Genomic DNA, 26780 nt, shown 5'->3' on the forward strand with positions numbered 1-26780 from the left:
TGAATCATCATGATTTGGGGTTATGCAAGGCATTCTTGGATATACCAAAAGTACAAGCAACAAAAGAAAATAACAGATAAGTGGATTTCATCAAAATTAATACTTTTATACTTTACAGACACCAACAATAAAGTGAAAAGACAACCCTTGCCCAAAGAAAGGGAGAAAATATTTGCAAATCATCTATCTGATCTAAGGGTCTAGTATCAGAACATATAAAGAATTCTTACAATTCAACAACAAAAGGACAATATAATTTTAAAATGGGTAAAGAATTTGAATAGATATTTCTCCAAAGAAGATATACATGCGGCCAATGAGCACATGGAAACATACTCAGCACCACTGGCTACAACGGAAGTGTGAGTCAGATACCACCGCATACCACTAGGACGACTCTAATCCAATAGACCCGCAGAGCGGCAAGTTTGTAGAAGACATGGAAACCCGATACCCTTCAGATGTAAATGGTGCAGCCACTTTGGAGAATAATCTGAGAGCCACTCAGGTTAAACAAACAATTACCATGTGACTCAGCTATTCCATCCCTAGGGATGTACACGAAAAAGAACATGTTCATACAAAACGAAGAGCACACATGATTATAGCAGCATCATTTACAAAAACCAAATAGCGGAAATAGCTCTGGCCAGAAGCTCAGTTGGTTAGAGCAGCATCCTGATATGCCAAGGCTGTGAGTTTGATCTCCGGTCTGGGCATATACAAGAAGCAACCAATGAATGCATCAATAAGTGGAAAAACAAATCTCAATCTCTCTCTACCACCCCACTCCCTCCCTCCTTTCCTCTCTTCCTCTCTCTCCCCTTCCCACCCTCTCTCTTAAAAAAAAAAAAAAAATTTTAAGTGGAAACAACCCAAGTATTCATCAACTTATCAATGGATAACAATGGAATGTTACTTGAATATAAAAAGGAATGAAGTACTGACACATGCTATAACATAGATGAACCTTGAAAACATAAGTGAAAGCAGCCAACTACAAAACACCACATATATGAAACGTCCAAGAAAAAAAATTACCAAAGGATGAGGGAGGGGAAAGAGGTTGAGGGGAAATGAGAAAGGGCTGCCAATGGGTATGGGGTTTCTTTCTGAGCTGATGGACATGCTCTGGAACATTTTAAGTGTATAACTTTGTGAATATAATGAAATCCAACTGAACTGAACACTTAAAAATGGTGACAATTGTGGCAGGTGAATTACATTTCAATAAAAAAATGCTGTGATGGTTGCATAACTCTATACTAATAACCACTGAATCTGGACAATTGAATGGGTGAATTGTACAGTATGTGAATTACATTTCCATAAAGGACATGTAGAAAAAGAAACCGACCTTTACCCATTCACTTTCATCATGTTATCAGAACTGCATAGCTTCCTGAGGAAAATCATTCAATAAAAAGTTTTAAATGTCATTTGAAACTACAACTTACAGGTAAGATTATCTCAAAACAAAGTTCAAAATTACCTTTTGTCCCTCCTTTTCGACCCTTCTGATCTCCTTTTGCCAGATCCCCTGCCTCGCGGAGAACTTGCATTGCGGTGTTGAAGTTATCTTCTCGGAAGTCACCCTGGAATCAGATGTTTTTCTATGTTTCTTCACTAACATTCAATCATAATCTAAACATCTTTCACACTCAAAGCAAAGCTTCCTCAAATAAAAATAACTTAGTAATTAATAGTTATAACAAAGGCCATGAGAATAGTTCAAAATGTGAGCTGAGAGGTAATAAAAGGTAATAGAGGTATTAAAACTGGGAGAGGCAAAACGTAAGATACTGGAAACATGTCCAGCGTCCCTATTCTCCAAGCATTTTAAACACTGGAGAAGGAGGGAGATGCAACTGTGCACAAGAGAAACACAAGTCTTAAGTAACATGTTTGAGAGCACACACACACAGAGCACACAAAGCCAACAATAACTTCGGACTGTGAAACGATTTAAGGAAAAAGGGTCTCCAACAATTCTTCTCTAGAAGAATTACGGGCACCAAGTGCCCGCCGCCCCTTACGTTCTCATCAACCACAAGGTGCAGGCCGTCTCCCCCCGCCGGGAAGATGTAGTGCTGCAGCGGAGTAGGCCGGTAGTCCGTGTAAATCACATGGCAAGGCTGCAGAGAGAAGGGAACACAATTACACGCAGCACTCTAGTTCTCCAGTAATAACACCACGCATCTGACCTTAGGGACATGAACACGTCAAAAAGAAAACAAAATTACAAATATCACTTTAAAACCAGGCAAGAGGAAAATGTGGAAAAATTAGATCAAAATTATACAACCATCTGTTCAATTTTACTCATTTCCTACTCAAGGCCAAATACCCGGTTTCAGCTTCGACAATGACCTCGGATCGGCACCTGGACCCGTGCTGCCAGCATCACCAACACCTGTTCCCGGAGAGCAGGCTGTGGTCACACTGAGTGCTCCCGAGGTGTCCTGGGGCCTTTCTGCCCACCCACCCCGCCCTGGGAGCCCTGGGAGCCTCAGCAGAGCAGCAGGTTGACGAAGCTCCTCTGAACACCCCTGGGTTTCTATCCTACAGAAGCGACATGAGTGCCACAAAATGACAGATTTTAAGGAAAAATAAGGGCAGGAGAATTAAACCAAGAGCAAGTTTATGACACAGGACAAATGCCTGTTATAAGGTCCTATGCCACTGCTAGTTGGACTAGAAAAGCAAAAGGACTAAGTCAAAAGTCTGACTGTGTGTACAGGAGAGGCAGCACATGCTCTGGACACGCCCAGCCTTCTCCTGGCACCAAGGTCATGGAGGAAGTTGTGCCCCCTGGCTCACTGTACGACAAAATGCCAGTATTTCCAAATCTGCAGATCATAAGGATCAACCTGGGAGCTTGTGAAGGCGGAGCTTCCAAGACCCTCCTCCCATTGACTGACATACTGGGTCCGAGATGGGACTCAGGAATGCACACTTATAAAAAGCTAAGTCAGTTCGTTTTGAATAAGCTTGCTTGATTTGAGCAGTTTCTTTATTTGGGTGGCATTAAGAACAAAGGACAGGACACAGGCTGGCTTATAACATCCTAAATACTGAGGACATTAAAAAAAGAAAGTACCTGCTTATGTAAATGGCAAATCCATTCAGCAAACTGCCGGGCATTTGGAATAGTCGCCGAGAGAAAGACATAGTGGACATTATCAGGAAGCAGAATGATAGTTTCTTCCCACACCACACCACGCTCTGAAAAAAGCAGATACACCCTGCATTTCAGTGTCACTTTACTGACAAGAGTCTAAAGCTATCTTCTCCCGAGCTCAAAAAGCAGAACGCAGGCCACTCTACACAGGATGCTTTTGACCAGACCCTTACTGACAACTGCTTCCGTGCGCACCGTGATTTATCCAGCAGAGAGCAGGCCAAACCACGTTACACAAGGGTCACTGAAATGAGCTGGGAAGGGCAGCTTCAGGCTGCACCTTTTCAAACAGCCTAACGCGATTCCCATGACAGAGGAAATACCATCTCCATCTCACTTTGGGAAGGAAAATTTAATGGCTTGTAGAAAGTTACAGCAACAAATCTCAAAGAACACCATTACCACACCATAGGCATCTTTCATCAAAATGACCCATGATCTCTAGAGATAAAAGACAGATATAATGGACAGCAAACTCTAAGTCAGTTTTTATTAAAACGGAAAAAGCCAGGAAAATCAGTTTGAGAGTTTCCCCCTAAAATAAACAAATAAACACAGCATTCATGATTTTAAAGCCAAAACAACTTTGTTTAGAACGTAAGCCTATGACTTGTAAAGGGTAAAATGTTCAAAGGGTACATGATTTCTTCAATTGTTTCATTTTCAATGTAAGTACAGGTCAACCCAGTGCTTTAGATTAACTAATAACCAAGTGTTAGGTGTGTACATATTAAACATTTAACTTTTAAATGTTTAACATTAACCCTCTCAGTTCCATCCAAAACTCCAACTGTACTTCCTTTTCCAATATAGTAGTGTGATAGTTCAAGGGATATTTATAATTGTTTCCTTTTAATCATTTTTATTTCATAATCCCAATTTTGTACCATAAACATATTTCTTAATTTTATTTTAAAAAATGAAAAGAATTTAAAAAATCGAGAAAGAATTTTCTGGCTAGAATTTAACATTAACTAGAGAGCTCTATATTTGAAAAGCAAGCTAGTTTGAATTGAATTTCATTTGTTTTATTTGAATTTGCATTTTCTTACTCAGAAAAAGTTACTATTTAAAAAGCTATAGGTAAATGAGATCCCACTGGAAATATTACATTATGTTGTCCAAAAATTTAGTTTACTAGACCTCTAGCCCATGAAATATCAAAGCAATTTTCTTTTCAGGTTTACCGGTTTACAATAATGGATACACATGAATAGCCAGATGGAATACACGGGACAAGGTGTGTGGGACAGGGCATGGAGTTTTCATGCCCTCCCTCCCCTACTTTCCCCATGTTCTCCAACCCAGAAGCTTTTCCAAAGCAAAATTCTTAATCCCATTCTTAAGGAAAACACATGGCACACACATCTCAACACCACAGCAGAGTATACCTGAATCTCTCATGTAATGAATTTCATCGAATATGACCCAAGCAACCTCGCGCATAACTTCAGAACCTCTGTACAGCATACTTCTCAAAATCTAAAGAAAAAAATAAAAGATTTAGCATAACAAAAAGCTGTTCTTTCTAAAAAGAAATTTTGGAAATTCTTACTTAATGGAAACTAATTTTAGGAAGTTACACACACATATTTTAAATCTATTCCATAAATTATGTAAATTCCTTTTTTCATAAAACCAAAATAAATAACTTTTCAACATCTAGTACTCAGATAGAATACATGAAGAGAATTATAACCACCTCCACCTTGCCATATCCCAAATGTGAAGCCCCTTCCTTATGTAGAGTGTGGGAACCATGCTAGAGGCCCCAGACAGTCCAGGCCACTCAGAGGGCGAAAGGCTTGTTGCTAGTACACCGGAATGGCCAAGGCCACTCTGAAAACGGGAATCTTCATAAGAATGTTCAAGACTAAGATATCGTAAGAGCTGCAAGGGCACAGCGATCTCTTGGTACACCGTGCCCTTCTATAGCCCAAATGATTGATGTCATTGCTGGCAACTGGCCTTCTCTGTCTAAAGAGTATAACACATGTTATTCACCAGCCAGTGTGCTGGGCAGGGGAGAAAGGAGAGCTGCTGGGCCAGAGAGGCTGGAGAGGCTACCGAGGCTGCAGCTCTACGGGAGCACTCAGGTACTGTTGCTGTGTAAAGCGATCGGTCTAGAGGCAGCGTGCGGCTGCTCAGATAATAGCTGTGGGCACAGAGATTAATGCTACTATGTAGGAGATACATATTCACCAGCCGGTGTACAGCTGCCTGAATGGAACTTTGCTGTGAAGAGCTGTTTTGTCTAATTGCTATGGCCATGGGCTTCTACAATAAAGACTCATTCTTACATAACCCACAATTTCTCATGGCTTCTCTGTCTATACCAGGCGTCCAAGAAGGTTCAGCGCCTGGCAGAAGGGCTTGCCCCCAACAGTTAGTGCAATGGGCAGGGTGTGAGAAGGAACCTGCCCTGACAGTTGTTCGTAGTGGAGCAGAATTTAGAAGAATACATGGACTTAGAGCAGCAGTGCTGTGCAGTGCTCTAGCTGTTCTGATCGAGCGACTGAAAGTTACCTATCCAGCCCTAGCTGGCTTGGCTCAGTGGATAGAGCGTCAGCCTGTGGACTGAAGGGTCCCGGGTACGATTCCAGCCAAGGGCACATGCCTGGGCTGTGGGCTCGTTCCCCAGTAGGGGGTGTGCAGGAGGCAGCCAATCAATGATTCTCTCTCATCATTGATGTTTCTCTCTCTCTCTCCTTCTCCCTTCCTCTCTGAAATCAATAAAGAAATATATTTAAAAGAAAGTTACCTATCCAACACACCAGATCTCATACTGTTTACCCATTTTTTTCTGCCTCATCTCACAATATGGATACTTTCTAGGAACAATTATCCTGAGTTTTGAGTTTAAAAAAAATCCACAAATGGCAGAACGTTTTGAGAGTGGGAAATAAGATCTACTTTGGGCACCAAAATGAAAAGTGAGCAATGCTTCTGGCTGACTCTGCAGACTAGAAGCTAATTTCTGCTCTATTGTCCCTTGTGGGCACAAGAATATAATTTATGTATAAAAGTACTTAGAGAGCTAATTATGTCCAAAACGTAAGAAGTTGTGTGTGTATATGCAAAACTTAACTGTGATTATGGGAGAAACTAAACATATTTGGGCATCTTTTTAAAAAGTCAGTTATTTACCTATTTGTGTCAACATTCAGAAACAGAAGGAAAAAATTACATGGAAGGAAGATCTAATATAAAACTATGTATTCAAATATTGGAAACTATGTAAACAAAGCACCATCAATATTTTTGTCATTGACAATAGCCTTTAAAAACACCTGGTGGAGAAAAAAGTTATAGCTAGCTTATATGACAAGTCATAAATATTGATAATTTTTAACTATATTAATACAATCAGAACATTTTAAGATAAAAGTTATCCCTTTCAAGTAAATCTATTCAGAAAGTATTAAACTTTACTTCTATAGGGCAAATGATAAAATATTAGATGTTCTAATTGGGTACTTTAATTAAATTAAAAATGAAAAATTAGATGGGGCACCATATAAATTACCTCTGTGGTCATAACAAGACAAGATGCTGTAGGATTAATAGTAACATCTCCCGTCATCAGACCCACATCTTGAAATTCTTCATACATTTCACGGTACTTCTGGTTACTCAGAGCCTTAATCGGGCTGGTAAATATCACACGCTGTTTTTCCCTTAAGGCCAATGCGATGGCATACCTAAAAATGGGGAAGCAAACAAGAACAAAGTATTTACAAAGCCTTTTCTTTAAAGTATATGACTATGTGCATCTGAAACTAATATAATAATGTATGTCAACTGTAATTGAAAAGGAAAAATGATAAAAAAATACCAAAAAAATATGATTTAAAAAATTCTATTAGCATATAAATTGTCTGTTTTTGATAATTTATCCTAAATTGACTTTCCAAAACATTAATATCTTTTTTTATTTGCTATCAACAAACTGTTATAGTAATAATCCTATATAATAAAAGCCTAATATGCTACATGTCCGACCGTTCATTAGACAAGTTGCTATGATGCGCACTGACCACCAGGAGGCAGAAGCTCTGACCGGTAGGTTAGCTTGCTGCTGGGGTCCATAGATTGGAACTGGGTGAGACGGGCCGGACACCCCCTGGAGCCCTCTCACAGTTCCTCCCAGGCCAGCCAACCTCCTGTGGTCCCTCCCTGGCCTCTAAGATATTTCTTCCAATTAATTTCCTTTCATTGTGCACAAATTTGTGCAGCGGGCCTCTAGTTACTATTATGATAAACCTAAATTGTAGTGATCTAAAACAAAAAGAATTTTACCTCTGGTGTTGGAATGAATGTAACTTAATTACTAATACCAATGGATTATTCATGGTTACCCTATTTCTTGTAAGCAAAATAGCCTTTGGTCCTATAAGTGGGCCTCCAGAAGTTCAGAGCCTCTGCTTGTCGGTTTATACATATAGAGTATGAACAATTAGAAAACACTGGAAAATGCTGTTTCTTCTTTGGAGTTTCACAGGTAAGTTAATCCACATATAGTGTTTCCCCACAGGTAAGAGTTACCAAGTCAGTCCTGGGTTGAAAATCATGGGGAGCAGTACTTACTAGTAAGTCAGACTAACTACAGTTAAACACAGACTGCAGTAAGAGCTTAAAGAGCATTACATAGTGATGAAGGGCTATCCAACAAGACCAACACCTGTGAAATGTCTACGTACCAACACAGAAGCACCCACACGTATCAACAGACCTAAACGTCACATAAAGAAAGCTACTCACTCGGCGCAAACAGTTTTTCCGGCTGACGTATGTGCAGACACTAAAACAGACTGATTATTGTCAACACACTGGATGGCTTCTCTCTGAAAAGCGTCAAGAATGAACGGGTATTCCTATAAAAATACAAACAGATTAACATCCATATGAAAATTCTAGCCACAGAGCAGACTTAAAATCAAGAGACATTATCCTCAGTAGCATTCTAGAAGATTTCTTTATGATTCTATGTATTTAGGATATATACCACCCACTAGAGGAAGAGTAAAAAAATTTTTAGACAGCATAGAAGTTAATTCTGCTGTGCCATCTTCCAAATATGGTCATGTGCTTACATGTACGCTACATTACTTGAAATATACTAAACATTACTTTTATCAAGGACATGCTTTGTGTTAGGCATTTTGCAACATATTTCCATGCATTATTACTAACACTCACAACAACCCTAACTACGTTTTCTTTTCTTTCACAGATGGAAACGGGGCCCTGGACAGTGAAGTTTCTCACTAGCACTCTCAGCAGAGGTTTTACTAGAAGCTGTTAAACTTCTAAAACTATAGGCAAAGCTCATTGCACACGTGCATTGTTTTCTGGAGAAAGATTGGTCATTTGCATGAGATTCTTTAAAAAGGTTGAGAACCATTAATTTTTTAAAATGTCATCACATGATGCTTGGCTCTCAGCATGATTTTTACTGATTCAGTTCTCACTGCATTTAATTTCAGGTAGCTGATTCTTAGTATATATACACTATAGTGCATAAAAATCTCACTTGGAAGAATTTATCTCCAAGATATTTTAGGAAAAAGAGAGTCACAAAACTTTAAAAACTGTATTGCCCAAAGTACAGACCTTTGCAGCTTTTCCAACTCGTGGTTTAAGTGGTATATAATCTTCATCTGCAGGAAGTGCAACCTGATGTAGAAATAGATAAATCATCAACTTACTATTTAAGAATTGATGCACTTAGCACTCCATGACCAATGATGGTTTGAAAAATAAAGGTGATGAACTAGTGTTTGACAGTCCTGGACACTGAAACTAAGTCACTGCCTTTAAGAACAAGTCAAAATGCTAACGCTACAACACTCAAAAACCTCTGCCAGTGTTTAACCTAATGACAATGTAACCAGGAGCTTCTAAGTCTGTCTCCCTGAAGAAGCTATGTTTTTCAGGTCTAGGACCTTTCTTATGCATTGCCTGACATTAATGAATGTTCAAAAAAGCTGAATGGACATAAAAAGGGATGTCACTGTATGAAAGAAAACTATGTGGAATAAAATGATGCTTTCTATTTCCTGGAACAGAAAATTTCCCTCCAGTGAAGATTAAGATCTGGAGAGCAGTTCACAATTATATCTAAATTCCCAAGACTTAAACCACCTTGTGGCAGAGCAATGAGACTGCAACACACGCCACAGAGCAAGACAGGAAGAGCCTGTGACCTGCAGTGGCACTGCTACTTGACCTCAGGAGAATGGAGTGAACGTGTACCGACCACCTGCTCTGTGCTGGGTGCCTTTCCTAATTTTCTGATAGAATCCCACAGTCACCCCGTGAGATAAATTCCATTATTCCAAGTTTATGAATTAAAAAACCAATGACAAAGATAAATAAGAAATTTATCAGACTGTACATAGTTTGAAAATGTGCTGTACAAGGATCTGAGCTCAGGCTTGGCTACAAGGCCCCAGGTCCTTCCACTAGACTGTCCACTCCACAGAAACTCCTTACTGTTTCCAAAGCCTTCAAGGCCAAACTGCTTGCTGACCATCACACGAGACAGTCCCAGGCAAAATCCCATTTATCACACCAACCTACTGATGGACACTGCACTTACCTCATGTGTACACCCTTCAACAGTTTCAACTGACTGCACCTTCACCCTGGGCATCAAGTCAGCCAAGCTTAAAAAAAAAAAAAGTTCAAGTTACCTTAGAATAAATGATCCTAAATAATAAAAGGCTAATTTGCAAATTGACCGAATGGCGTAACTACTGGTCGCTGTGACACGCACTGACCACCAGGGGGCAGACATTCAATGCAGGAGCAGCCCGCAGTGGTCAGTGCGCTCCCACAGGGGAAGTGCTGCTCAGCCAGAAGCTGAAGCTGGCCTCCACGGCAGTGCTAAGGATATCCAACTAAGCTGTCAGTCGGACATCCCCCAAGGGCAGCTGGACTGCGAGAGGGCGCAGGCTGGGCTAAGGGGGGAACACCCCCTCCCCCATGCACAAGTTTCATGCACCAGGCCTCTTGTGTTTCTATAATTAGATAGTGAGCCTCCCATTGGCACTCTTAAGGAAAATAACAATGCCCAATTAACAGTATTCCCAATTGGAAAAGGCTTGGCTATTTTGAATATTCAAAGTTTTTCACATTATTCAAATATATGCTGAGAATTCAAAATAATCAGTTAACAAATACAGAACAGTCTCCAAGTGGATTATTCAAAGAATTACGACTTAGTTCCAGTAACTATGTTGAATAAAAAATACCTCTACAAAGCAGTCACTACTTCCGACATAAAGCTGGTTATAAAAACCATCACATGACAGCAAGTACAAAATAAACTAGTCTAACCCAGATGCTGCTGCACGTTACAGAAGTGCTCCTTATTCTCACCAAAATCCTAAACTACACATATGGAAAATAGATGGGCTAGAATTCATTAATCTCTTAGTGACTGTACTTCTGATTTTTACTTTAAATCAACAATCATGCTTTGGATAAAACCCTAGGGTTACTTCAATAAGCAACAATGATTTTTTAAATTGCCAATTATATTTTTTTAACCTATTCCACTAGCTTGAGCAAAGAGTGTACATTAAATATTTTCAGTGACACATCTACCACCATATACAGTAGCTACTGTTGCTAACTACACTACCAGCCAACTGGTTAAAAAAAAAATCGTAAGTTCTTCATGGTAGTGCCAAGCTAGAATATGACATACAAGGAGAGACGCAAAGCCATGAAGATCATCACAGGGGAATAAGTGGATTACTTAAGAAATTGGCATCAACTTCTAGAAAGTTCCAACTTTCAGTATCAGAGCAATAGCAGCGACTGCAGCCACAGACATCCCCGGGTCTCCCTGGGTGAGAGGAGTCTTGCTTCACAGCCACTCTCCTGCTCCACGCAAGAGTGAAAACCTAACTCCTCCTAATGTCCCTGCTCACTACTCCTTCTCTTGCGTAGGTTTTATTCCTTTTTATTCCACTCTTCTTGGGACATTAATGAATGAAGGAAGTATGTCATTTCTTCTTTTTTTAAAAACCAGGCTTCAACATTCTTTCTCAAAATTGCATTCTAAAGTATTAAAACATCTTTTCTATACTGACTCCATTTCCCCAAACTTAGTTAAATGTTCTCTATTTCCATGCTTTTATAATTACAAAAAGAATGTCTTCATTTCTCTATCTCAGCATGCATTTTCATCAACATGGAAGCAGTTTTCAAAACTTCATGCAACTACCAACTTACGAGTTACTAACATTTACGACAATGGAAACACTACCTTAAGTCTTCAGTTATTGACTCTTCTACCCTGGGCTTCTTTCCAAAAATGGGTTCATCTGTGCCTTCAAAATCCACATTTCTCTTGGCTTTTCCAACACTGGTTGACTCGGATTGTAAATTCCCATCAGAACGTTTCCTGAGAAGTAAACGGTTTAAAATGAATTCTGCAGCATTGGTTAAGAGTGACTTGGTAAAATCCATTGATTTATCAGGAAACCAAACACATAACTAGATGCCTACACTGGTCAACATCGAAGCTCCTCGGGACACAACTGATTTCTCTTAAAACTGATTAGAGAAAGAATCAAGCATTTACCCTACCTTTCTCCTGTGAACTGTATTCCAAAGCAAACAGGTGAGGAGGGAATGTGGGAATCTCTTTCTAATAGATGGATTCCAGGTAATAAATGCAGGAAAAAAATGATAAAAAGAAAAAACACCATTTTTAACTACTAGTGAAATAACGGAGTTAGGCAATTGTCACCGATGCTGAAGTCATTATGAGAGGTCGATGGGCGGTCAGGCTGACACAACCCAGAAGCTTGAACATCATGCAATGCAATAGGAACCAAGCACACAGCACCACTAAGAATTCTTATTTAAAACAATTGAACCTGAGTGTAATTCTTATTATAGTACACGCATAATCCAAGTTACACTTGTAATTCTAAATTTCTAGTAACTATATTAAAAGACTTTAAAAGAAACCAACTTTATTTCCTTTAGCCTAATATATATTCAAAGTATTGTCATTTCAATATACTCTCCAGAGAAAAAAATATTGAGGTATTTTACATTTTCTTAGGTCTTCAAAATCCCTGTGTGTCACACTCACAGCACATTTCAAGCCTGACAGGCGACTTTCTCAGTGCTCAAGAGCTACTGCTGGGCGGTGCTTATTGTATCAGGCAGCGTGACTCTGGACAGGACAGTTCCGTGATTCCTCAGAACGTTAGACGGCAGGACAGGGAAGCAAACGCAGCCCGCGGGGAACGACAGGACAGAAACCGGTTTCTCCTCGTACCAGTCCTCCACCACATGCTGATGGCGCAGGGAGAGATGAGGAGACTGCTGTAGAGTAAGTCTTAAGGGGTCCAACAACCTAAATCCGGGGTCCTCAAACTGCGGCCCGCCGAAAACAGTTACCCGGCCCGCCAGGTGTTTTCCGCCCCTGTGTGCATAGGAATTTGTTCATAGTTTTTTTTAAACTATAGTCCGGCCCTCCAACGGTCTGAGGGACAGTGAACTGGCCCCCTGTTTAAAAAGTTTGAGGACTCCTGACCTAAATAGTGCATGGACTTTGGATTTTGATTCAAATAAACCAACCAAAAAAATACACACACAAAAAAACAACCTTTGCGATAACTGAAAATTTTACTCTAGACATTAAGGAATTACTGAAAGGTTGTTGGGTGTAATAATGGTATGATGGTTATGTCAGAAAAGAAAATCATTATCAGTAAAGAGATGCATACTGAAATATTTAGGAGAAATAACATGATGAGGAGCACCTGATTTACAAAAGGGTGTGAGAAGAGGGTGACAACGACTTGATCTTGCTGAAGCTGATCTAAGGGTCTGTGGAGTCTTTCATACTATTCCCTCTCTGGACAATTCTCATAAAGTTATATTTTAAAACCACCCACAGCCCTAGCCGGCTTGGCTCAGTGGATAGAGTGTCCGCCTGCGGACGGAAGGTCCTGGGTTTGTGATTCCCCGTCAGGGCACATGCCCAGGTTGTGGGCTCAATCCCCGGTAGGGAATGTGCAGGAGGCAGCCGATCGATGATTCTCTCTCATCATTGATGTTTCTCTCTCTCTCTCTCTCTCTCTCTCTCTCAAATCAATGAAAATACATTTTTTAAAGTAAAAAACAAACACTACCCACTTGGTTAAACACATAATTCCCCCTTAAGTTCCATGACTTGCCCTCCTGTGTTACACAAATCAGATGGAAATCACGCTACATGTGTTGGTTACATATAATACTTGGAATCGGGAAAGTTGGATTCTTTCCTAAAAACACCTACAAGGCAAGACCTATCTGGAAGAGCTGGTCGTGAACACAGCGGCCCGCTCACTCTACAGCAGCTATGAATTATCATTGTTGGGGGGGGCTGTCCTCCGTTCTCATGTTCCCTGCAAAGCCCCCCACTCTACAGCAGCTATGAATTATCATTGTTGGGGGGGCTGTCCTCCGTTCTCATGTTCCCTGCAAAGCCCCCCACTCTACAGCAGCTATGAATTATCATTGTTGGGGGGGCTGTCCTCCGTTCTCATGTGCCCTGCAAAGCCCCCCAGCCCTCCCGCTCCCTCCGGCGGGAGAGAAGGCTGTTTCTACTGCGGATGGCTGACTCCGCGGATGGCTGGTGACGGTGCTCCCCGCCCCCGCGGCACCAGGTCCTCAATCCGACGCGGACGAAGCGGCCGAGGGACACCCCATGGCTCCATGCTCCCGCTCCCTGGTTCCACAGGACACGACCCCGCTGGCTATCGTGCCGCCAGCGGACACACCCGGGCGGTACCGGCACTTTCCTTAGGATTTCCTTAGCAAACCCAACGGCGGCCAACCTTTGAAGATCTGCGCTGTCAGGCGCTCTAACTACGCCGACGGTCACTGAACCACGACAGTGACCAGCCCCGGGGGTGGGCCGGCACCTCCGCCTCTGAGCTGGGAAACGGCCCATTCCTGTCCCCTTTCCCGCGGCTGCCGTCCCTTCCCCCTGCCAGGCCACCCACGTCGGGTTTTCCACGCTTCGTGACCCTTTACTCCCGCCAGGCGCGGTTCCGGTGCTGCTCAGCCCGAGACCGGACCTCGCCCGCCCGCCCGCCCGCCCGCGCGCGCCCCCCGCGGCGCAGACACCGGGAGAGGCAGCCACGCGCGGCCTAGAGCCGCCGGAGCCCACGCGCCTGCGCGCCCCGGGGACCCCGGGACCCCGCTCCGGACCGCATGCTCCTCCCTCTTCAACACCGTCCTCGAACCCCCCACCTCCCGAGGCCACTCAATGGACCCCCCCGCGTCCTCGGGCCGCTTAAGGGTCTCGCGTTTCCTCTCTCAGCGCGGAGAGAGGAAAAAGCACGCTGGCCCCGTCGCCTACCCGGCCTTCTCCGCCGGCCCCGGAGGCCCCTTCCATTTCCCCTTGTCCTTGTCCTTCCTGCTTCCAGGCGCAGCGGTGGAGTCGTCCTCGAACACGCTGAAGAGCTCATCCCCGAAGGCGTCCGCCATCTTCCGGAGATGCAGTCCGATCCGCTGCTACCCACAATGCTTCGCGCCCACGCCGGCCGTGACGCTTGGAGGCCTCGACGGTGGCCCGCGGGAGACAAAAGTGGTCGAGTCGAACAGCCACCGCGAAACCTCTCTCTTTTCTCTCTCCGACTTCCCCTTCCTTTCCTGCCCTTAGGAACTTTCTTTCCTTTTCCTTCCTTCTCAACCTTTGGGATCTTCTCTCCCTTTCTGACCACTAGCGGGTGGGTAGCGCGGTGGCAGCAGTGAGCTTGTCACGCTGCGGGGACGAAGGGGCGGGGCGGGACGAGGAGGCGGGGCCTCCGTGCGCCGGACCAATCGCGAGGCGGCGCCCGTGAGACGCCCGGATGGCGGACGCCCGCTGGCCGCGCGGGGCCCGGGCGCTGTGAAGAGGCTCGGGAACTGTGCCGAGGGCGCCGGGCCTACACCGGGAGCCGTCTGCCGCCGGCGTTGCAACATGGGCGGCAAGAACAAGAAGCACAAGGCGCCGGGCGCCGCGGCGGTGCGGGCCGCCGTGTCCGCCTCGAGAGCTAAGGCCGCCGAGGCCGGCGCCGCCGCCGAGGCCCAGACCCAGAAGCCGGTGGCCCGGCCGCCCGCCGCCGCCGGTCCCCGGGAGCCCCGCGTCAGGCCAGGTACGAGCGGCCGGCGGCGCGGGCGCCCGCGCAGACCCCGGTCCCACAGCCCTGTTAGGTCGGCCTGAGCCGTCCGCGCCCCGAGCCCCGATGGCCGCCGTCCACCCCGTGCTCTCCTCCCCGGAACAGCACGGCCGTGGCATCAGCCCGCCTCCGCACCGGCCCCGGGGCCTCGTCCTTCCACCGGCTGCTCCCGGCGAGTCCAGCCACGCGCAGCGTCGCCACGTGTCCCGGGAAAGCGAGGCTTAGTGAGGACCGGGTGCCGCTGACACGCCGGCGGGGAAAAGGCCCGCGGGCTGGACTCCGTCTTCCGCGGGGCGTGCGGATGGCCGGCCCCGGTGTCCACGCATCGTTACCGGACCCCTACCTGCCGCCTTTCTTCCCGCCGTGAGGGAGGGGGTGCGCTCAGGGAGCTGGCCAGCGCGATGGGGAGTCACAGGACCCCGGCTGCAGAGCTGATGTGCCCTGGAGATGGCGGAGGGGCCGGGCCCCGTGGCTCGGGGGTTGAGGTCGCGGGTCGGGTTGCCCGGTGCCCGGTGGGGTTGCCCGGTGCCTGGTTGGATTGCCTGGTGCCCGGTTGCAGGCCCGATCCCCAGCAGAGGGCGTGCGGGGGGGGTGGGGGGGCAGACCATCTACGATGCTCTCTCTCTCTATCCCTCTCCCTTCCTCTCTCTAAAAGTCAATAGAAACATATTTTTTTAAAAAGCAAAGCGAAGGGACAGACCTTCGCGCGGTAACGGAATGGCCCCGCAGAGGGCAGGGGCGATGGCTGGTGGGAAAGGGACCCGAGGCTGGGACGGGAGGATGTCCAGGTGCGGACTCTGCAGCGTGGCCGGCGCGGGGTTCCTGGCGGCGGCAAGGACACGGTCCCCGGTCCCAGAGACCCCGAGCGAGGGACGAGCGGGGCCTTAGGAGCTCGCCGGTCAGCGTGGCCGAGAAGGAGGGACCGGAGGGACCGCAGGGGCAGGCGGGCGCTGACCCCCCTGGAGGGCGGGCGGTAATTCCTGGCCCCGCCGCGCGTTGTAGCTTTTAATGCAAAGCGGTGGCTGTGCCTGCCCCTCCGTCCGCCCGGGCTGACGTGTAGTCCTGTCCACCTCCCGCTGGGAGGGCATCTCCTTCCAGCCTGTCTGCCTGCTCCTCTGTAGGTGACTCCTAGGCTCGCGTCCACTCCTCTCTCCAAGCTCAGGTCGGCCGTGTCTGCATGGACTGGCACCGTGTGGCCCTGCCCTGCAGGCTCCTCAGACCTGCAGGCCCGCTCCTCCGACTCCCATGCGCCTTTAGTCGGCGTCGGGAGTGACAGGCGATGCCTTCCTGGCCGCCTCATGCCGTCTGCTGCCAGGCCCCGCCGTCTCCACGGGCGTATCTCCCACCATGCCTGTCCCTGTCCCTGTCCCTGTCCCTGTCCCTTGGCACGCTTCACCCTCAGTCCAGGCACTCCTGAGCTCCTGCAGCCCAGCCGAGCCTTCTCGCGGAGCCGGCGGTCTGGCTCTCCTCTTTCCTCCCCGCCTGTCCCGAGGCAAGCGGCAGAGTGATCTCAGAAACGCTGCTTGGACCGTGGCATTCCTCTCCCGCATAGCACCCTCAGGGACGTGGTAAAGTCCGGACCATTGGGCCGTCCTCCAGGGCCCGCCCGCGTTTCTACGAATTGCTGTGTCCAGCTGTAGGCTTTCTGCTCCCTGTGTTTATTCTTGCCGTTTTCTCTAAACGGAATGCCATCTATCCCTACGCTGTCTACAGAATCCTCTATGCCCACCCCAGAGGTCCAGTCCTTTTTGAATTCTTCCTGTACCCACCCATCTTCCATGTGTCATTGTTGTTTGAATCACACCCATCTTCTCTGCCAGGACTCGAATGTCCTCTGACAGGCCTTACTTCAGCTAAGTTCCAGGCACAAAAGCGTCTAATTTTTTAAATAACAAGATAAAGATAGATTTAATCTAAAACACTTGCAGGATTCTTACTTTATGGGAAAGTGATTAACCTAGGAAATGCTAATTGGCAAAATGTTTTTGAAAACTTCGAGGGAATATTGTTCATTTCTAGATTAAATTATTTGGTGAAGAAGAGAAAAAGCTAAAATCAAATAATATTTAGCAACCTTTATAGGGAAAATAGTGTAATGAATATTAATCATTAAATTGCCTTGACTGTTTATTCTCTGTTATATACAGGTCCGAAAATTTATAGTTTTAATTCTGCAAATGATTCTGGTGGTCCTGCAAATTTGGATAAATCTATTTTGAAAGTAAGTACCAAGGTTTTGAGTTACTTCAAATCCCATATATAATATAATATATATAATATATAATATATATATATAATCCCATATATATATTCTTAAATAGGAGGAAAAGATGGATATTTTACATTTTTATAAGTAGTACACTAGCTGCTATCTATACTAAATAAAGTAAATCATACACGTGTGTTGAAAGCCAGTAAAAAATTAAACAAGGGTGGATGAGTGCAAACTCCTAAGCATAGCATATCCTTTCCAACCTGGCTCAGTGTACCTTCTCCCTCCTCTTCACTGCAGACATGAGTTCCCATCTCACGTTCCCCCAAATCCCACGTGGTTTTTAACTGCAGGCTTTTGCCGTGGGCTCTGCCTAAAATGCATTTGTCACGTCTGTGACCTTGGTGAAGCCCTTTCTAAGGCACCAGGTTGACTTCCTTGGTGGTTTTATCAGCACTCCACATGTCTTTTCTAATGATTGCCGTGCTGGGTCACAGCTTCTCTTTATGTATGTTTCCTGTGCTATTCTAGATTCCTGAAGCATAGTTTTGTGCTTAAGTCGCAGTAGGCATTCAGTAAAGATGTCATAAAGAGGGGGGATTTTTGTAGGTAGATGCGTGTGCATTCTTAGGTTAAAAATATGGACGCAACAAAGGATTTAATGGCTAAAAGGAAAACATAGGAATCAAACTCCAGCAGCCAAAAGAATTTGTAAACAACTTATCATTATACAGATTTGACTTTTACGGCTGTGCCTCCCCCCCTTTTTAGTGTGGCCTCTATTCCTTCAGGCCGTGTTTGGGCTGGTTTGCGTTAAGGCAGAGTCCTGGGCTCCAACCAAGGATGCTGATTCAGCGTGTTGAAGACGGTGCGGAATCTGAGGAATAGAGTCCCGGGGGGGTCCAAGGACAGTATTGCTTTTTGCATATCCCATTTTTTCTTCAATGTATGACAGGAATGTTGTCTGGTGAATGGTAGTCTGAAATATAATAATCACTATATCTGATTTTAGCTGGAAGTTTGGCCTTGATTGGCAGGAATATAGAAAACTGTGATATGCTTCAAATTATTTAGTTACTAAATGTGATTTCATAATTTAGCTCCTAATTAATATGATCTCTTGGCATCAACAGGTGGTGATTAATAACAAACTAGAACAAAGAATTATTGGAGTGATCAATGAGCATAAAAAGCAAAATAATGGCAAGGGAGTGATTTCTGGAAGACTTACTGCCAAAAAATTACAGGTATTTTTACAGGCAAACTTTTTTTAAGTTCCTTATTTTTAGTGAAGCATTTTAAGACAGCATCACATACGAGGTAAAATTACTTTTTCCATTTCCATGGAGATTTCATATACATCATTTCTACCTCCAAGAGCAGGGAAAGAATGGTGTGAGACACAGATGTGCACATTAAAATGATGATATGAGAACCAAACCTCTCAGAGTTATGTATTACATCCTGTGGGCACTTTCCTTACACTTTCTGCAACCCCAGAAGATCTGTTGCCCACTTTCCAGTGAAGAAGTGGAGCGTGGAACGCTGGCACAAGTTAGGGCCTGCGGTGAATTAGTAAGTAGCAGGCAAACAGCATCTGGGTGGGAACCCCGGTCTGTCCAGCTGTGAAGGTTATGCTCTCGAAGGACATGATGCTTTCCTTCACGTGTGAACATGTTCACCGGCGCACGGCCTCGGGAGAACGAGAGCACCCTAACTGATCACCGATGGGAAGGCGTATAATCAGATTAGGGCACGTCTTCCCAGTGGAATGTTGTGTAATTAAAAGTGGTGAAGAGTTTCTGCTGACGGGGGAAGATGATGCTTATGTTATAATGTTAAGTGAAATTTGTTTTTACAAAATAATAGAAACATGACTGAAAGGAAACATATTGCAAAACGTATCCTATGTAATAAAAGTCTAATATGCAAATTGACCAAATGGCAGGACACCCGTTGCTATGCTGCACACTGACCACAGGGGCAGATGCTCAATGTAGGAGCTGCCCCCTGGTGGTCAGTGCGCTCCCACGGGGAGCACCGCTCAGCCAGAAGCCAGGCTCATGGCTGGTGAGTACAGCAGCAGTGGTGGGAGCTTCTCCCACCTCCCCAGCAGCGCTAAGGTGCAGGGAGCAGGCGGGCAATAAAGAACGAGGGGTCCCGGACTGTGAGAGGGCGCAGGTCAGGTTGAGGGGACCCCCCTCCCCGCCCTCCAGTGCATGAATTTTAGGCACCGGGCCTCTGGTCTGTAGAAAATGAGACTAACAGCAATTTCTCCAGCCCTTTTAAAACTTATAGTTCTCAAATTCTCCATACAGCGAGCACATTTCATTCTTACCGTTGAAAAGAACAGAAAAAGTGTTTGAAATTACAATTGTGTCAGAGATTGAGGTTAAAATGAATGCGGAGCCGGCAGGTGTGGCTCCAGTGTTGAGCATCAGCTCAGGAACCAAGAAGTTGCTGGTTCGATATCCTGTGAGGGCACATGCCCGGGCTGTGGGCTTGGTCTCACCATTTCTATCTCTCCCTTCCTCTTTCTCTAAAAATCAATAGAACACATTTTAAAAAAATAAAAATGAACAGGAAAATAAAATTAGTAATGAAAGAAAATTGCCACGGTGACAGTTTTGCATTCCCTTTTGTAGGACTTGTACATGGCTCTGCAAGCATTTTCCTTTAAGACAAAGGACATTGAGGATGCCATGACCAACACCCTGTTACACGGGGGGGATCTGCACTCGGCCCTGGACTGGCTCTGCTTAAACCTTCCCGATGGTAAGCAGACAGTCATAAGACTCTTCCTGTTTCTAAAGCCTTGGAAGTACTTTCAGTATGCCTGATAGTTGCATCAAGCTTTTGGCTTGTATCAGAAGTTTTTCACTGTGTTATAATTACTTATTTTTTAAATGGTCTTACTCTTTTTTATTCTTTTTGATATATTCTCCTTAGAGGTGTAGTCTGTGCAGGAAGAAATTATTTTTGTGTGTATTGTTGATAGTCATGCTACAATGCACTTAATACAACAAATTCTCCAAGTGTGCCTGTCTGTGACCTATTGGGTTTTGGGTCTCCTGGCTTTGGTTTATAAATTAGGGCCATCTGGCCTTGGATAAGTAATATTTGGTTAAGGAAAGGGTCAAGGTTTACCCTTTGGGGAGAACCTGGAGTGCACATTACTTGTATGACTCATGAAGGATACTGCTGTGTGCTACAACAAGCAACCAAGGGGTGAAAATTATAAGATCCTATATAATAAAGAGCTAATACACAAATGGTCGTCACGCCCTCACACCATCATGCCATCACGGCTCAGACACTCAACACTGGGGAGACAGGAATGGGGACCAGCCAGACACAAATGAGCTTGTGAGAGAGGAATGGGGACCAGCCAGGCTGTGGCCCAGGAGAGGGACAAGCTGCCCACTTCACAGTCCTAGGCACCTGCAGCTGTGGCCCGGGCGAAGCCTCCCACCCATGGTCCCCTGTGACTGCAGCCAGCCCGGGTCTTGGGTGCCAGCGGCCGGCCAGAGGGAGGGAAGCCTAGGTCCAAGGTGCGGGGCGAGGCAGAGGTGGTTAGGGGCGATCAGGCCAGTGGGGGAGCAGTTAGGGGCGATCAGGCCAATAGGGGAGCGGTTAGAGGCAATCAGGCCAGTAGGGGAGCAGTTAGGGGCAATCAGGCAGGCAGGCAGAGGTAGTTAGGGGTGAGCAGGCAGGCAGGCAGGTGAGCGGTTATGAGCCAGCAGTCCCAGATTGCGAGAGGCAGTCGGACAACCCCCAAGGGGTCCCAGATTTGAGAGGGTGCAGGCCAGGCTGAGGGAACACCCACCCCCTGCCCCCCACCCCCGCATGAATTTCATGCACCGGGCCTCTAGTCTTTTTATGAAAATTCAGGAGCTGCTATTCAAGGGTGAAATGAACGGCCACGTAGGTGGGCTACTTATCATCTGATGAACGTCCCTACTTCTGGTATTGCAATAAACGAGGTTCATCATAGGACTTCTAGTCTTAGGAGATGAGGGGTGCAAGAAAATCAGGTGCTTTTGTCTCGACAGAGTATTGTTTGTGTGTACTAAATATTGGTGTGATTCATTCTCATATGCATGCTTACTTTCATCTCAATTTCTCCTAAGATGCACTTCCTGAGGGATTCAGTCAGGAATTTGAAGAGCAGCAACCTAAGAGTAGGCCCAAGTTCCAGGCTCCTCCAGTACCAGCCACGGTTTCACCTCCATTGCAGCCTAAAACCAGAAAACAGGAAGAGGAGCCTAAGGTGAAGGTAACGTAAGAATTAAACACTTGAAGTTGAATAAAGTCAGAATGAAGCAGATACAGCCGTTCATTAGAGGATTAGTATTCAGTTGCCATAGTACTTCCACGTATTGTGCGTAACCGACTGGTTTGCCAAGCTTTTCTGTCATTGTCTGTTTCAGTTGCTGCCTAACAACAAAATGTGGTGCTTAAGCCAGCAGTGATTCTTCCTCCCAACTCTGTAGTCTGGGCTGGGCTCAGTTAGGTCTTCGGTTCCACGGGTATCTCCTGGGGCCAGAATGTCCAAAACGTTTTCTTAGTCACATGACCAGTGCCTCTGCCTGGGGCGAGCCAGGACTAGCTCAGCTTTCCTCACAAACGGGGCTTCTAAGAACAAGTATTTTAAGGCGAGAAGCCCTATATACAATCTCATCAAGCCCCTGCTTGTCACACTCTTGCTAATGTCCATTCCTTGAAACAACTGACATGGCTACTTCCAAAATCCATGTGAAGGGGTTGCAGGAAGGAAGCGTGATGGCCCAGCCAGTGAGGCTCAGAGTTGAGCATCAACCTATGAACCAAGAGGTCACCAGTTTGATTCCTGGTCAGAGCACATGCCCGGGGTGCAGGCTTGATCCCCAATAGAGGGCGTGCAGGAGGCAGCCAGTCAATGATTCTCTCCCATCATTGATGCTTCCAGCTCTCTCTCCCTCTCCTTTCCGCTCTTAAATCAATAAAAAAAATGTATATTTTTTTTTTAAAAGCGTGATTACTGGAAGGCATAGTTCATTAGGGCATCACACTTGAATACGCTGCAGTGTCAAACATCTGGGAGCCTGGGTGAGCCAGCGAACATGGTAAGGAAAGTAAGCCGGTCACAGAGAGACAGACTGCCTGATTTCACTTCCACGAGGATCTGAAATAGACTCATAGCAGCCGAGAATCAATGGTGGCTACTGGGGCTGGAGGAGGGGAAAGGGCAGCCGTTGCTTCATGGTGATACACTTTCAGTTATGCAAGTGTAAGTTCTGGAGATGTGCTGTGCAGCCCTGTGCCTCTAAGGACAGCACAGCATCATGCTCCTGAATATGTTAAGGGGATGGATCTCAGGGTCAGTGTTCTTACGACCACACCATCCTCGCCTCAACCCAGGCACACACACAAGAACAGAAGGAAATCTGGGGCGGTGATGGGTATGTTTAGTACGTGATGTTAGTGGTGGTATCATGGGTGTATGCATATGTCCAAACTCATCAACATGATGAGTTTATATGCACATTATGTATGCATTACATTAAATATATGCAGTTTTTACATATCAATTATAACTTGATAAAGCTTAAAAACAAATATATGGAAGCACTATCCTCATAAAACCACTGTTTTTAAGGAGTAACACTTGTTTTTTAGTTTTCAACCGTCCTTTCATTTTTTTGCCCTTTATGTAAACATATTCTTTGCATTATACAAGTTTAGACTTTTCTTAAAGTAATGTTGAGTTCCATTATTTGTCCTTGAAGAGCATGATTTTTGAGGCTCTGCGTCCACTGTTTTTGAGTGTAAAGGAATTGTAAAAGCAATGTCACTTCGTGATAGTCTTGACACCTTTTTCTAACTTTGATTTTTCAGATATTTGTTTTTTATTTCTAGCCAAAAAAGGAAGAAAAAAATATGGAAGTGAATATGAAAGAATGGATTTTGCGGTATGCTGAACAACAAAATGAAGAAGAAAAGAGTGAAAATTCTAAAAGTTTAGAAGAGGAGGAAAAATTTGACCCTGTGAGTAGAAATTTGTATTAGACTTCTACCTGGAAAGACTTCTAGACTTCCACTTAAGAAAACTGGCACTTTCTTACAAAGTTAGACATATATGTACCATATGGTCCAACAGTTTCATTCCCAGGTATTTATTTATTCAAGAAAAATGAAAACATATGCCACCAAAAAAGACTTGTACACAAATAAATGTTTATAGCAACTTTATTCATAATAGCCAAACTGCAAGCAACTCTCAAAACATTATACAAGAAAGAGAAAAGCCAGACAGAAATGAGTCCTTATTAAGTACTTTTATTACATTCGGTACCAGAGAGGTCACCTGGGCAGTCTCTGTGGTGACAGAGAGCAGGTCAGTGGTCGCCTGAGTCCGATGGGCTGAGGAGGTGGGCTGTAGGCACATGAGGAAACTTTGGGGGTAATGGAAGTATTTTATATCTTCACTGTGGTGGTGCCTACACGGTTGTACACCTCACCCTAGACACTTCAGATGGGTGCATTTTATTGTAAGTAAATCAGACCTTCACACAGTTGGTTTCGAAAGGAGCAGGAGCTGCAGAACAGCACACGTCACGATGAGCTCGCTGTGTGACACGGGAAATGCGTGTATTTGCGTTCTTCTGTGCAGAGACCCTTTGGAAGACACAAGAAGCCCTTACTGGTGTTAGGCCTGGGGTGGCAGGGTGAAAGGGAGACTTCTTTTTTATACTCTCTGGACCTGTAAGGTTTTGAACCATGTGTCTGGTGTTAAACTAAGCAAAAAGCGTTTCGGATGTACAAGTCTGTGTGAGGTTCAGAGAAAGGCCTCTTGTGATTGGAGCATTAGGTCCACTTCAGAGAAGAGAGTGGGGCCTGAAGGGTGCCGTGTACATGAGCAACAGAGGCGGGAAGGCGGCCTCCGTGAGTGAAGCAGTGTGGCCAGGGCACAGAGCGGATGGTGCCAGGGCCCTGGGTGTGGAGAAGTAGATGAGCATACGAGAGGATAAGTGTGTGGTTGCGTACTGGCAGATAGGAGTCAACGATGAGTTCCGCTGCAACTAGAAGATTTTGATGCCCAGGAAATGCATGTGACAACTTTTCCTGTTGATCATGAGGAGCCGCTAGAGGTTTGGGGGCTTGACAAGAAGAATTTAACGTTGTGGGTCAGATTTAGTAGCGTTCCAGGTGGTTTGGAATATTCAGTGGAGTTTCAGGTGATGGACGGGCTAGGAAGGCCATTTTGGTTGCTTTTGCTTGGTCGGGTGTGCAACAAGGAGAATTGGAAATTGGAAAGAAGAAACATTTAAAGCTAGAATCAGTAGAAATTGATTTACTGAATATAAAGGCTAAGGAGCCCAAGAAAGCAAGAGAGTCGTAGGCGCAGGATGGTGGTATCAGTGCCACAGGCGGAGGAAGGCGTGTGAGGTGGGTGCGTTTGAGGAGCTCGGTGACCCTGCCGCCTGCCCCGCGCGTCGCTGTTCGCTTCCGCACGAACCTGCCCCAGAGTCCAGGGCTGTGCTTCCTCAGTGGCCTCTCCCTGCGTCCGAGCAGTGTGTCTCCCAGCAGCACGCCTGCGCCCTCCCCTCCCCACCCCGTGCGCGGCTGCTTCTCACCTGCTGTCGTGAACTCACCTACGGAACCTGAGTTTAAAGTGAAGCCCAGGCTACTTTCTGCTCAGCAGAGTCAAGTCCTTCAGGGCGATGACGTCCATTTTCCCAGAGGCCTTTTCTCCGTGCGCCTCCTTCTGTGAGCTGGAAGCCGCGGGACGGCAGCTCTCAGATGAACAGTCCACGACTGCACTTGCAGCCTTTAAATAGGGGCATTTATAGCACGTGTAAGATGAACATTTAGAGAAATGTGTTTCCTAAGTTTGCTCTGTTGTGTTGAAGATGTCAGGGAGTGTCTGTGGGTCGCCTCGCTCTCCAGCTGCCCCGCTTCTCCTGACGCTGCTGGATTTTCCTCCCACTGCCACACTTGATTTCTTTCTTTTTTTGTTGTTGTTTTTTGTTTATTGATTTTCAAGAGGAAGGGAGAGAGAGAGAGAGATGAGAATCATGGATCAGCTGCCTCCCGCACGCCCCCCACTGGGGATCGAGCCCGTAACCCGGGCCTGTGCCCCTGACCGGAATCGAACCCGGGACCTTTCAGTCCACAGGCCGATGCTCTATCAGTGAGCCAAACCAGCTGGGGCCGCACTTGATCTCTAATTCCCTTTTCAGTCAGTACCACAGTGAATGTGTGTGCCTGCAAGCCTGCACATTTGTATTTCTCTATGAAAAATTCCTGAAAGTAGATTTGCTGGACCGAAGAGTAATATCAAAGATGACAGGGCTTTTTGTTGTTGTTTTTTGTTAATCCTCACCCGAGGATATTTTTTTCCATTAATTTTTTTAGAGTGACAGAGTGGGGAAGAGACAGAAACTTCAATGTGAGAGAGAGACATTGATTGGTTGCCTCCCACACACACCCCAACTGGGGCCCGGTGGTCAAACCTACAAACTGGGTAGGTGCCCTTATCCAAGTCAAACCCAAAACCCTTCACTCCAGGGGCCAACATTCTAACCACTGAGCAACACTGGCCAGGGCCCAGCCGACAGGTCTTTCTGTAGCCCACTGACAGGAGATAAGTGATCCTGCTCTTCTCTTTACTCTCTGCTCCTCACCTGCTCGGAGCAGAATGAAAGGTACTTACACCTGGCAGCAAAACTTCTGGATGCGAAGGAGCAAGCAGCTGCCTGTAAACTGGAAAAAAACAAGCAAGGGCAAAAGGAAGCGCAAGAAAAAATAAGGAAATTCCAAAGAGGTAAACACTCTTAAGTTCTTCAATGTATAAATGTCTGTGCATTACTGGCCTTGCTGGGCGGAGGCGGCTTCCTCTTCCGATGTCTGCTCTTTGCGAACGATTTCTCGCTGGGCTACCCAAGCCAAGGAGGGACTGTTTCAGGTTTGCGGCCACACAGGCCCCGGCTGCTCCCTCTGCTGCCGAAGCGTCAAGTCCGACACAGACCGGACACGAGCAAATCCCTGTGTTCCTGTAAAACTTCACACACAGACACTGAAACGTGGATTTCATACAGTTTTCCGTCACCAAATACATCTTCTCTTTATCTCTTCATCCCATTAAAAATATAAAAATCTCTCTGGCCAGTTTGGCTCGGTGGCTAGCGTCGGCCTGTGGACTGAAGGGTCCCAGGTTCGATTCCGG

At 45.7% G+C, this 26780-nt stretch overlaps 2 protein-coding genes across 12 annotated transcripts in view; one reads left to right on the forward strand and one right to left on the reverse strand.

The window, feature by feature from the left end:
• Window positions 1–14925, reverse strand: part of MTREX (Mtr4 exosome RNA helicase) — a 58112-nt gene extending 43187 nt beyond the window's left edge. For 6 of the 9 annotated variants that reach the window (XR_004967454.1, XM_036308528.1, XM_036308525.1 and 3 more), the window contains exons 1-10: window positions 14559–14925; window positions 11460–11597; window positions 9783–9849; window positions 8795–8857; window positions 7943–8055; window positions 6708–6882; window positions 4573–4663; window positions 3101–3225; window positions 2037–2135; window positions 1493–1595 (exon numbers count right to left, since the gene is read on the reverse strand). Coding sequence is in view for 8 of the 9 variants with exons in the window: in XM_036308528.1 (XP_036164421.1) it covers window positions 1493–1595; window positions 2037–2135; window positions 3101–3225; window positions 4573–4663; window positions 6708–6882; window positions 7943–8055; window positions 8795–8857; window positions 9783–9849; window positions 11460–11597; window positions 14559–14686 (1102 nt within the window). In the remaining variant the exon portion in view is untranslated. Of the gene's footprint in view, window positions 1–1492; window positions 1596–2036; window positions 2136–3100; window positions 3226–4572; window positions 4664–6707; window positions 6883–7942; window positions 8056–8794; window positions 8858–9782; window positions 9850–11459; window positions 11598–11782; window positions 12182–12296; window positions 12503–14558 lie in introns of those variants that run through there. The other 3 variants (XM_036308529.1, XM_036308524.1, XM_036308526.1) reach the window with 3 other exon arrangements.
• A 108-nt stretch (window positions 14926–15033) lies between these two features.
• Window positions 15034–26780, forward strand: part of DHX29 (DExH-box helicase 29) — a 34595-nt gene continuing 22848 nt past the window's right edge. For 2 of the 3 annotated variants that reach the window (XM_036308517.1, XM_036308518.1), the window contains exons 1-7: window positions 15034–15336; window positions 17508–17581; window positions 18706–18819; window positions 20218–20347; window positions 21703–21848; window positions 23471–23599; window positions 26252–26378. In XM_036308517.1, the coding sequence (XP_036164410.1) occupies window positions 15162–15336; window positions 17508–17581; window positions 18706–18819; window positions 20218–20347; window positions 21703–21848; window positions 23471–23599; window positions 26252–26378 (895 nt within the window). In that variant the 5' untranslated portion in view covers window positions 15034–15161. Of the gene's footprint in view, window positions 15337–17507; window positions 17582–18705; window positions 18820–20217; window positions 20348–21702; window positions 21849–23470; window positions 23600–26251; window positions 26379–26780 lie in introns of those variants that run through there. The other variant, XM_036308519.1, reaches the window with a different exon arrangement.

This window comes from Myotis myotis, unplaced genomic scaffold (genome assembly GCF_014108235.1).
Source record: "Myotis myotis isolate mMyoMyo1 unplaced genomic scaffold, mMyoMyo1.p scaffold_m19_p_5, whole genome shotgun sequence".
Taxonomy (NCBI): domain Eukaryota; kingdom Metazoa; phylum Chordata; class Mammalia; order Chiroptera; family Vespertilionidae; genus Myotis; species Myotis myotis.